Source organism: Psammomys obesus, unplaced genomic scaffold (assembly GCF_907164565.1).
Source record: "Psammomys obesus unplaced genomic scaffold, mPsaObe1.curated_primary_1811, whole genome shotgun sequence".
NCBI lineage: Eukaryota > Metazoa > Chordata > Mammalia > Rodentia > Muridae > Psammomys > Psammomys obesus.
Window position 1 is genome coordinate 5307772 of NW_026588368.1, and position 12022 is coordinate 5319793.

The 12022-nt window shown below is 43.3% G+C and overlaps 1 protein-coding gene and 1 pseudogene across 1 annotated transcript in view; one reads left to right on the forward strand and one right to left on the reverse strand.

The window, feature by feature from the left end:
• Kdm5a (lysine demethylase 5A) overlaps nucleotides 1-4062 on the forward strand; it is an 86450-nt gene extending 82388 nt beyond the window's left edge. Inside the window, exon 28 of the mRNA XM_055604330.1 lies at nucleotides 874-4062. Coding sequence (XP_055460305.1) covers nucleotides 874-1080 — 207 coding nt within the window. The 3' untranslated portion in view covers nucleotides 1081-4062. The remainder of the gene's footprint in view (nucleotides 1-873) is intronic.
• Nucleotides 4063-7358: 3296 nt separating this feature from the next.
• Nucleotides 7359-8895, reverse strand: LOC129674272 (aspartate aminotransferase, mitochondrial-like; annotated as a pseudogene).
• Between the last annotated feature and the right edge of the window lie 3127 nt (nucleotides 8896-12022).

Sequence of the window (12022 nt, forward strand, 5' to 3'; positions counted from 1 at the left end):
TCTTTTCATCCTAATGCTAGATTCTGGTCTTTTATGACATTAAGTATAAGAACCACAATCACCTTCTGAACAGAAAAGCCTGAAGTTACACTTTGCTGCTTTACTGTTAACTCTGAGGTTTTAAATCACCAAACTAAAGCCCTTCCCTGCATCCTGTAGTCACTGTAGCCTCTGAAGGATCAGTGTTTGCCTGGCATGTGCCGCTGACACCTGTCATTTTTTTTCAGACTAATTTTAAACCCCAAAGTAATCTATTGACCTGTGTCTTTGACTGTTGTAATTGGTTAACTTGTAAGATTTGACCTCTGATATTTGCTAACTTTTTATAGGGAGTTGTATTTGTAACGGAAGAAGAGAAGAATAAAAAATAGTAGTTTTAAAAGTGGCCTATGTGACTGCTTTTCTAAAAAGGTATTTAATGCTCTTAGTACTTTGGCTTATCTCTTTGAAATAAAGCTAATCCACAGGATTGCCTCACATTGTTGTACTCTTCCTTTCTTGATTGTTAATTGCATTATTTTAGAGCCTAGAAATTGTTAATATTAGCTAAAACTACTTGGCTGCTCTATTAGACGTTTCTTTTTTGTCAAGTATTCCCCAATCATGTTTCTGCCTCACAAGGAACCCCAGGTATTCATGAGGTAATGGAGTACCTAAGAGGCCTAATTTTGTGGACACATTATGGTAAAATATAATTTGGGGGGTATTAACTTCTCAGCTTCTTTCTTTGAAAAATAACCCCATAAGAAGTCATATCTATCTCTGGATATCCCAGTTGTTTGCTCTCCTTTAATCCAAGAAGCTCTCTGGTTTGCTTTTATTCTGGCCTTACTGTTATGATACTAAACATCTCCCAATCTTTATCTTCTACAGGTGGACTGGGTACAATGTGATGGTGGCTGTGATGAGTGGTTTCATCAAGTTTGTGTTGGTGTATCCCCAGAAATGGCTGAAAATGAAGATTACATCTGTATAAACTGTGCAAAGAAGCAGGGGCCAGATAGCCCAGGCCAAGCACCACCTCCTCCCTTCATAATGAGCTACAAACTACCAATGGAGGATCTTAAAGAGAACAGTTAGCGGATGTTTGGTTAGCTTTCAACATGGGGGGAAGTGGACCACATTGAGACCTTACTCATCAAGCAGAGTGGTTCTAACCACTCAGAATGTTGTTTCCAAAGATGAATGGACTTCAGAGAAAGTCCTTAGTGCTGGCTTCCTCTGTGCATGAATTGTGTGGGCTCCATTCTCTTATCATCTGTACAGAGGATGTCCTCTTTGGTGCAGCAGCCAAGTCTTTCAACTCCTAACTCCTCTAAGTATGGCGTGCTGAATTAAGGTCAGGTTCTTGATGGAACACTCAGGAGGCTGTTTGGCATTAACACATTGATGTGCTTAGTGGGCATATAAGATGTGGCTTGTGACCAATTGATTCTCGTTGTAGAAGGTTACAACCTACAAGTGGTGCCATCAGAAGGCTCTGATTGTTTGAATCTCCTAGTTAGGATAATTGGACAGGAGTCAGAGTACAATTCTCTTCCCGATAAGTACTGGCATTTATGCCCTACTGAACAAGTTGGGAGGAGCAGGCCAAAATTACCCCTTTTAGAAGTGTTGGGGTGGCAGTACAGTCAGTCTACAGACCTCAGCTGCTTGTGCTTATTTATACCAGTAAGAAAATCCTCTGAAAGAGCCCCTTGCTTACTTGAGGAGATGGTCAGCAGGTTAGAAAATCTGACTCGGCTGGATCCTGAAAAGAAGGCAAGTAGCCTTGGTTTAGGAAGTCTGCCTGGGTCTACGTTTTGGAGCCAGGTCTCTGGAAGGAGCAGGGATGACTAATGAGAACATTTTACTGAGCCGCAGTGATGCATGCTTTTCTGGGAAACCCTCATTCACAAGTATTCCAGACTATACCATGCTTCTGGCATGGCCATGAGCAAGACTGGCAAATAACAGCTTTTGCCTTGCAGCCCTCACCGTAATGCCCATAGTTTCCAACATGGCCCCAGCAGATGTTGATGAGTAATACCATGGCTTCATCAGAGGATGTGGGTTATAGGTCCTCTGGGCATGAAGCTGTTTTAGTAAATCGTTTTTAAAAAGAAAGACTTGTTTTTACTTTTTTCTAAATGTCTCTGACTACTGACTGTTCTATAGATTATTTTTCCTTTTTTAATATACATATATAAATATAGATATATATATATATTTACTGTTACCAGCAGCGTATGACAGAGTTTGAGCATCAAAAATCCATTTGGGAGCTTGCATTTTCTTTCTGCTTTTTGATAAATCCCATTCCTTCCTTGTAGTACAAGGAGTTAGCACTCCCTTTTCATTCTCACCTAAACATATCTTCCACTTTTCTTCTATTCAAATAGATAATATATTTCCTTCGTGTTGGGACTTGTCCCTGTCTGTTGGGCAGCTTGGTCTTACTATAGTCAGTGCTGAATGTTTTGTATGTTTGAAAATATGGTGCTGTGTCCTTCCCTCCCCAACCCCACCCCAGTTGCGTTCTGTGTTCTTACAAAGGTCTTAGGTGTACTCTGTAAACTCCTACTAGAACGGGACTAATATATTTTAAAGGACAAAAAAATTTCTAAAATAGGGTTTATCTTCACTATCCTATGTTCTTTATTTTGGTTTAAGAATCTACAGTTTGACTTAAATTCATTAGCTGTCCTTTTAAAGGGAGCATTGAGCAAACCTAGAAGGTTTATGGTCTCTGCTCCCCTTTGCTTCCGTCTCTTAAAGAAATGTCTTCTAGTAACTAGAAGTGAGATGTACTGTCCAGTTACAGACTGTGTGGGTATGAGGGTTACCTCAAAAGGCATCTTAGGAGAAGAAAAGGTTTTCTTATAAAACCCCTTATCCCAAGTGCTAACCAGGCTTGACCCTGCCTAGTTTTCAAGGTCAAGTGAGACATACACATGCAGGTGGTACGGCTGTAGGTACAACATACACATAACGGTTTCTGAAAGTACTCTCTGGTTTATACTACCTACGTCTTCGCTTAATATTAAGTAACATTGACTATCTTGACCAGTTACCTGGTTTGAATGTGTTGCTGTGCTTGTGTCTTGAATTTTCATCTCGATGTGAGTCGTGAGTTAAGATTTCAGTAATGGTTACAAACTTAATTAAGTAATTAATTTCATACATTTTTATTTTGCCAAACTATGAAGATTATCACTTAAAATTTTATTTGGTTCTTGTTATAACGAAAAAGCACAATATTTCTTATGTTTTTGTCTTTGTAAAAGATTGAAATACTTGTGGTTTAAAATTTGAGTGTACTCCAACCCTTCAGAAATTTAAAATGTAAGTGGTGGAATCCCAGAACACATTTTAAACATTTGATTTTCCTTCCAGTTAACTACTTTACACTAACTGTCACCAACAGTGTAGAGTCATGGTGAAAGATGGCTGTCTGAGGAGTGCTTTGTGTGCTTTGTGCAGTGCTCGTCTTCTGGGGACCAGAAGTAGGCGGTGGTGACCTGTGGATAGCTGCATGGCGTCCTCTGACATTTGAACTTTTACATATGTAATTTAATTGATTCATTTGTCTCTTTCTGTACTTATTTGAAGACTTTGATTTGTCTTAACCATAGATTTAGACCAAAACTAAAGCATATAAAAGAGGGCCTGGAGAGATGACGGTTGAGTGACTAAGAGCACTGGCTGCTCTTCCAGAGGACCCAGGTTCAATTCTCAGCACTACATGGGGGCTCCCATCCATCTGTAACTCCAGTCCCAGGGGATCCTGTGTCCTCTTCTGACCTGCCAGAGCACTGCACACATGTGGTGCACAGACATACATTCAGGAAAATACTCCAACACGTAGAGTAGAGGCCATTAAAATCTAAAAACCTTTAAGGGTATAAGAGAACTAGCACTGCACCCACAAATCAAAACTGTAGTTCGTGAGTTAATGAAATGGTTGTCTATCTAAGAAAAAGTCGACCTTCTAGTGTGAAGCATTGTTTCACGAAATTTGCAACTGAATTCTTCTGTATTTGTTTACATTTTGTATTAAAACTTGATTTATGTTTCTCTTTCTGTCTCAGAGTTTCAGTTCTTCATTGTTAGTATTTTAACTTAAGCATTAATATTTTAAAACCATTTACCACTGCCTTCATCATAGATATTTTGACAGAAGTAACAAAAGAATAAAAAAAAAAAAAATGAAGTCTGCTGATTGTGATGGCACACACACTAATCCAGCACTTAGGCAGAAGCAGGAGTTCACAACCAGCCTAGTCTACATAATGAGTTCCACACCAGTCAGGACTACAAAGACCCTGTCTCAAAAAAAAAAAAAAAAGTGGTAGTTAAGTCTTTGGTAATTCTTAACAGGGAAAGTCATTAGAACTGTTCAGTCCCATATTCAGAAATCCAAGGTAGCAATAGTTACTGGTTTCTAGTTGGGGGAGAAGCATCGTCATCCTCTCACAGATGTGTGTTTCACTTCCTGGTGTTCCTGCAAAAGCCATGTGCAGTGTGGAGATGGAGAGGCGTGGCCCCTTTGCTAAACTGCCATGAGCCAGCTTTGCCCGTCTGGCTCCGACTTGAGCCTCAGATTATGAATTACTGCCTGTCAAACTGTTTTAGTTTGCTGGATGCAGTTCAGTGAATGTAAAGAAACTGCTTTCAGCTGGGCATGGTGTACACACCATTAATCCCGGCACTTGGAAGACGGAGGCAGGCTGGTTTATATACTGTTCCAGGACAGCCAGAGGGCTGGGTAATATAACCTGTCTCGGAGTGGGGTGTGGGGGAAGAAAGGAAGAAAAAAAAAAAAGATACGGTTTGTCAATGTAGTATTCTTGTGTGTCAGCCAGTGAAGTAGGAAAAGAAAAAAGAAAGCCTGCCTTTTCCCCAGCAGTGGTGATACACACCTTTTATCCCAGTGCTTAGGAGGCAGTGACTTTGAGGACAGCCTGGTCTACAGAGCTAGCTCCAGGACAGCCAGGGCTACACAGAGACAAAAAAACAAAACCAAAAAAAAAAAAAGACTTTGAAAAGATGAGGACAGTCTACTTAGGGGAGAAAACAATGTGAAATGGATTTCGAACATTGCAAAGTGTGGAGATTTTAAGCTGTTGAACTCCCCAAATAACCCTAAACCCAGGTCCAGTGAAATTTGATATGTGCATTAGCTTAATGTGTATAGAGAGTTGCTTTTGTAATAGGCCCTTACAGACCCCTAGTTCCTTTAAGTCAAATCACACCATTACTTTGTAGATTGTCCAGTTGGTGTTTATAGCATACCAGGAAAGAATGAATGTTAGTGTGTCTTGGAAGTTGGAGTATTGTCTTGGCCTGGATCTAGTCAACCACAGCAGCATAGGATGTGCACTGGGAAAAGGCACACCATTGCTCTTCTACAATAATGTGTTTGTCTAGACAGTGTATTTTAAGAGCCTCAACCAATCCGTTCATGATTCCCCTACATGTTCATTAAGTTTTACCAGGGTTGTTGGTTGTGCCTTAAAGAAATTGTAACTTGATTTCATGAGCATGTTTTTCTTTTTTCAGTGGTGACTTAAAAGATTTATTTATTTATTATATATACAATGTTGTGCTTGCCAGAAGAGGGCACCAGACTTCCTTATAGATGGTTGTGCGCCATCACGTGGTTGCTGGGAATTGAACTCAGGACCTCTGGAAAAGCAGCCAATGCTCTTAAACTCTGAGCCATTTCTCCGGCCCCTGGTGGTGACTTTAAATGGTAACCAAATAAAGGTAAATTCTGAGAATGAATATTGAAAGTCCTGAGGAAAATTAGCCAATAAATGGGAACCACTTTTAACCTGGGCCAAACCTGTTTTTAGTACTTTACTTGCAATCTCTAAAATAAATTGCCAATCTGAAAATGACTTCATTGGTGGTGTGGTTAGCCTGTTAGCACTGCTGAGAAGGTGTGTGCGTGCGCGTGGGTGTTGGAAATACGGAGTCTGGAAAGGAATGATCTGTTTTTAGGAGTTCACCCATCTGTTTCTTTTCTTTTTAAATTGGCTTGTTTAGCATGGGCTTAGTTGTCCTCCTTCAACTTTGGATCCCTCTGCCCAGATTACAGGCATGTGCCACCTCTCTTGTTTGTTCTGTTTTTATCAAGAAACCATAACCAAAAGACATCCTTCCCCTGCTCCTCTCAAGTAATGGAGATTGGACATTACCTCTGAGGTGTATTCTCATCTACCTTCCTACATTTAACATTCAAATTGCCCAAGCTAGCCTGGTGTCTGCTTCTGGCTCCCATGTAGTTAGTGGTACAGGCCTAGGCCACTGGGCCTTTATTGTCTTTGGTTCTTAGGACATACTCCCTTTGCTGAGAACCAACAATAGGAAAACAAAATAACTTCCTTTTTTCTCCTTTGGCCTTCTAATGCTCACAAGTAATTTAAACCCAAGTTACATTAGAAGAATAAATGACCCTTTTGTCCCCCGTTTACAAGGCTGCCAATGATCTGTCAAGTGTGATTGACAGATCATTGCTGAAAATGGTAATGCCTGCAGTAGTAGTATCTCAGGTAGCTTCAGGAAGGTTGTGGTTCCCTGCTGTGTGTTGTGAGGAGGGCTGGGGAGAAGAGGGTGGGACAATCTGGCTATCGATTATTTTGTAAACTGATTTTGAAAGTGATTCGAAATTTCATAAGATCACAAATCCTTGTTAGTTTTCAGCTTAGAGCAAGTATATCCTGGGGACTTTATAATTGACAGCAAAAATAAAAATTTTTTAAATCCGGATTGTCTTCATTTTCGTCACGTGATAGAAAAAGAGAAAATGCAAAAGAACATAACCAAGTATTACATGAATAATCTGAGTGATTGTGGAACTGTTATTACTTCTCATCTATTTACTCTGTAAGTGTGATTCTACTGTAATTTGGTAGGAAGGAAATATTTTAAAAGAAAAGCTGGAGGGGCTGGAGAGATGGCTCAGAGGTTAAGAGGATTGACTGCTCTTCCAAAGGTCCCGAGTTCAACTCCCAGCAACCACATGGTGGCTCACAACCATCTGTAATGAGATCTGGTGTCTTCTTGTGTCATGCAGGTGTACATGTAAGCAGAACTCCGTATAAATAATAAATAAATAAATTTTAAAAAATTCTTTAAAAAAAAAGAAAGAAAAGCTGGAGACAAAAGGATGAGGGAGGGTTTGGTTTAGAGCCCACACAGTTCCAGACACCAGCCGTGGAGGTCTCTGCCCTGTCCCTTTGGAGGAACACCTTCAGTCGCTGAGGGTTTGCGCTGAAGGTGAAAACACCGTCTACTCACCCTCCCTCCCCCTGCATCTGACTCACAAGAGCAAAGGCTGAAGGAAAAGTCTCTGTCCCTTTGCACGCTGGTAATTACTTGGCCTGGTGAATGGCGTGGGCAAGTAGCCCACATGGCCTGAGGTGACCCCTGCCCACGGAGATTCGGCCATCCTTAGTTATGTATGTGGACTGAGAGCTCCTTGGTCAGCCGCTCCACCTGCTCAGGCTTTTGGCCAGTGTCCCAAAACGGTGGTGATGTGCTGCCAGTTGTGGAAGGACCCCTCTTTCTTCAGGTTGGATACCAGCTGGGTCCTCATGCTAGCAATGCTGTCAGCCATGCCTTCGTTTGTTCGTTGTTGAGGCAGGGGTTCTCTGTGTAGCCTTGGCTGTTCTGAACTCGCTTTGTAGACTGGGCTAGCCTTGAACTCACAGAGATCCGCCCGCCTCTGTCTCCGGAGTGATGGGAGTGCTGGAATTACAGGACTTGGCCACCACTGCCCTGCTTGGCCTTGCCTTTCACTTCTTGCAACCTTTGCCTTGGCAAATCTGGAGAAGTCACAGTGGTTGCTGCACTCAGGCCCCATTGAGGGGTGGGTTGGAATGCATGGGACAGATCAGGCTCTTCAGCTGCGACTCCACCCTTTCCGCTTCTTCAGCCCCTTTGCAGACCGCAGTGAAGACTCACACTCACCATATAGGCCCATGTCCTTGGCGTACGATTGGCAGAGCAAACATTAATGCCCTGCTCCATGAAGTAGTGCACAGCCCAGGCATCCTAATCTCCGTCACCACTGGCAAAGCCTTAATCGGCCATGTCAAAGAACGCAAAGATTCTTTTTCTTCACCACAGATGTGATTTCCTTCCACCGCTCTGGATGCGAGACCACGCCCATGGGGGGTGTGAGCACAGGCATGCAGGAGAACACTCTGCTCTGGGATTTTTTATTAGTCTTGCGCGGCTCCCGAAAAGTCAAATCCTGAGTCCTGAGGTCATAGAATCGATAACCTTGTAAGCTGCATGCCGGCATCGCTGAAGATGGGCGTGTGACTTCCCCAGGATGGCTTGGGCAGGAAGACATCTCGGCTGAACTTAAAAAAAAAAAAAATCTTTGCAGAAAATTGGCTCCGACTCTTAAGTCTCCAGTCCTGGAAATGGTCTGCACTTTTCAACACTTCGTTGTTCTTGCCCAGGGCCAGTTCTGCAGAACCCTTACAACATTCAACCAGTCCCCCAATGGGTAGATAATTCTTTGTCCTTTTTTTGTTTTGTTTTGTTTTGTTTTCCAGCAACCTGGGCCTCTGCCTTCCAGACACTGGAGAGCATGTAAGGCTTTCCGTTATCATCCTGGTAGGCACCAACTCCCAGGTTCATCTATTTGCTGTTGATATCTTTCTTGAAGCCTCCCGTATCTCCCACGATGGGATCTGGGGCTGCCATTTCTACATGGGCCTGCCGGGAGCTGGTTCTGACGGAGGCTGCGGCCACCCCGGAGAGGATGCGGCCTGAGAGCAGGGGGCCGTGGTGGGAGACAAGAAGGCAGTGGACCGTGGTAGAGAGGAGAGCACAAAAAACGTCCACCGGAACCAAAGACCGGGCTCCTAAAAAGATTAGGTTTGCCTTTTCTAGCATCGGGATTTCTGTTTAAGCTCTCAGTTTATTCTTATAGGCAGCTAAGCTGGAGGACAGCAGCTTTAAATTCACTGCGAACAGTCCTTGTGAACACTGAGAACAGTGTGCAGTGAGATTACTGTACACATTTTTGTTCGTGGCCTCTCCATCCTGAGGCAAGGCTCCCTCACCGGTGCGACTGAGATCATTAATTCGATAATGGAGCTTAGTCAACCGTTCTAGTTCACCTTTTTACATTTTAGTGTCGTATTCAAAACTGCGTCTCCATCTCTCCTCTGCTTCTTTTTTAAACTTCCCTAACGGAGTGTGACGGCACACACCTTTAATCCCAGCACTCCGGAGGCAAAGGCAGGCAGATCCCTGAGGTTCAGGCCAGCCTGCTCTACAGAGTGAGTCCTAGCCAGAGCTGCAAAACAGACTTTGTCTTTAAAAAAATAAGATGAGATAAAAAATCAAAGCCTGTCTAGGCAGCTCTCCTCTCCCTAGGCTGACAGTGCCGGAAGGTGAAAGAGAAACATTTGCCTAAGATAACGTGATCTCCAGAAATGACTGGCACCTGTACACCTTTACATAAGTGAGCTCACGGTCTGTGTACAATACCTGCCTTTTTGTTTGTTGAGAATGTTTGTGTGGGGGCTGGAGAGATGGCTCAGTGGTTAGGAGCGCTGGCTGCTCTTCCCGAGGATGCAGGTTCAAGTCCCAGCACCCGTAAAGCTGCTCACAACTGCTTAAAGCTCCAACTCCAGTGTTCAAAGTCTGGCACCTTCACAGACACACATACAAGCAAAATGCCAGTGCACGTAAAAGAAAAAGAAACAAGTCCTTAAGAGAAGAACATTGGTGTGTACCATGAAGATTGATTTTTATCATTTTAAAGGCTCTGTAGTTTGTAGCATGTATTATATTTTGTGGACTCTTGATTCTTTTAAGAACTACATATGTTGTGAACATTATTTCGTGTTGCAAATTTTGACCACCTTGTTATTAGTCTTTTAACCTTATTAACGTTTTTTTTTTTTAACTTTTGTGATAATCAATTTCTCTAATTTTTGGTTCCTTTATGGCTCCTGGTTTTTCTGACATGCTTAAAATGACCTTCAAGATTACATGATCTAAGAGTGCCTCCCTGTTGGCTTAATGCTCGGATGGTTTTATTCTTTGTGTTATATTTGTGCTCTGTCTTCGGCTAATCAGTGTGTGGAATGCCAACTGTCTTCAGTTCACTCCTGTCATGACTGCATTTCTTCGTTCCCTCATCTCACTGTGGGCCATACGCTTCCACCGCTGTGCCTCTGTATAAACCGTCGTTTCAAAACCTGTAGTGCAAATACACCCTCACATATGTGCGTGTCCAGTACATATGTGTTCGCATATGTGTGGTCCTGGGAGTAACAGTATCACCATGTTTGCCTTATGTATATGCGTTATATTTTAGGTACACCTGTAATGCCAGCACCGGGAATAGCAGGAAGGATGAGTGCTTAAGACCGCCCTCAGCTACATATTTTAAGGCAAGGCTATGATAGTTGTCTCAAGAAAACACAGCAGGGGGACAAGTAAGATGGCTCAGCCGGTAAAAGGGCTTGAGTGGAAGCCTCAACAACCTTACTTAGCCCCAGAACTCACAGTGGAAAAGAGAGAACCAATTCCAGAGACTTGTCTTCGACCTCTACATGTTTCTCTCTCTCCCTTCCCATCCCCTCTCTCTGCCTCTCTCCCACCCTTTCCCACTCTCTTCCCTACTCTCAACCTCACTCTCCCCTTTCCTATCTCTCTCACCCTCTTCTTTCTTCCTCTCTGTCTCCTATCATTGACACCTATACAATAACAAAATAGACATTTTTAACATTTATCTTATGTGTCTGTGGGTGTGCGTGTACATTACACGTATGCCTCATGCTAGCAAAGGCCAAAAGAGGGCACTGGCTTTCCTGGGGGTGAAGCTACTGAAGGTTGTGAACCACTGTGTGGGTGCTGGGAACTGAACCCGGGTCCTTTGCAAAAGCAACAAGTGCTTGTTAACCACTGAGCCATCTGTCTAGCCCCCAATTAAAAGAAAGAGTTAAGTGTGATGGCCATGCTTTCCCCTGAAGCTGACTTTGACATCACTCCCTCCCCTCTGGTTCTTCACATTTTTTCTTCCAAAAGCCTTAGTGGTGTAGGGTGAGTGTGAAACAGTGGTATCATTAATGGCTGAGCATTCGACTGTCATGTGCCACTTTTGACCAGTTATGAGCCTCTGCGGTTACCACCGGATGCAGTGGCAAGCACCCCTGCCTATTGAGCCATTTTGCCCGCTCCTGATCTATGACTATATAGGTAGTTCTTTAGAAGGTGGTTTGATGGGTCCATTTAGCAAAGTGACAGGAACAGCTGTTCTCCTAGGGCCCATGGCATCCTCTTTAGTTACTTTCCTCTTGCTGGGATAAAATACTATAACCAAAGCAACTTGTAAGAGGGAGATCTTAGCTTGCAGTTCTCAAGGATTAAGAGTCTGTCTTGGCAGGGAGAGAGAACAGCAAGGGGCAGGCTTGGGGCAGGAGCAGGAAGCTGAGAGCTGACATCTTCAAACCCAAGCAGGAAGAGAGAGCAGACCGGAAGCAGGTAAAGCCTGCTCATAGTGACGTGCTTCCTCCAGCAAGGGCTGCACTTCCTAACCGTCCCCAAGCAGGATACTTGCATCTGTGGTGGACATTTCTCATTCAAACCATCGCACCTCCCCAGCCATGGGCTTTTGACGAGGAGTGATGTCTAGCCTCACGCCAACTTGACACACAGACAAGAATTATTTGAAAGGAGGGAACCTCAACTAGGGAAACTTCTCCATAAGGTCCAGCTGTAAGGTGTTTTGTCGTGTTTTATTTTTGAGACAGGGTTTCTTTGTGTAGCCCTGGCTTTCCTGGATATCTCTCTCTGTCTCTCCGTCTATCTGTGTGTGTGTGTATGTGTGTGTGTGTGTGTGTGTGTGTGTGTGTGTGTGTGTGTGTAGACCAGGCTGGCCTTGAACTCAGAGATCTGCCATCCTTTGCCTCTGACAGCTAAGATTAGAAGTGTGGCTTGGTGTAAAGCATTTTCTTTTTTCTTCTCTTCTCTTCTCTTCTCTTCTCTTCTCTTCTCTTCTCTTCTC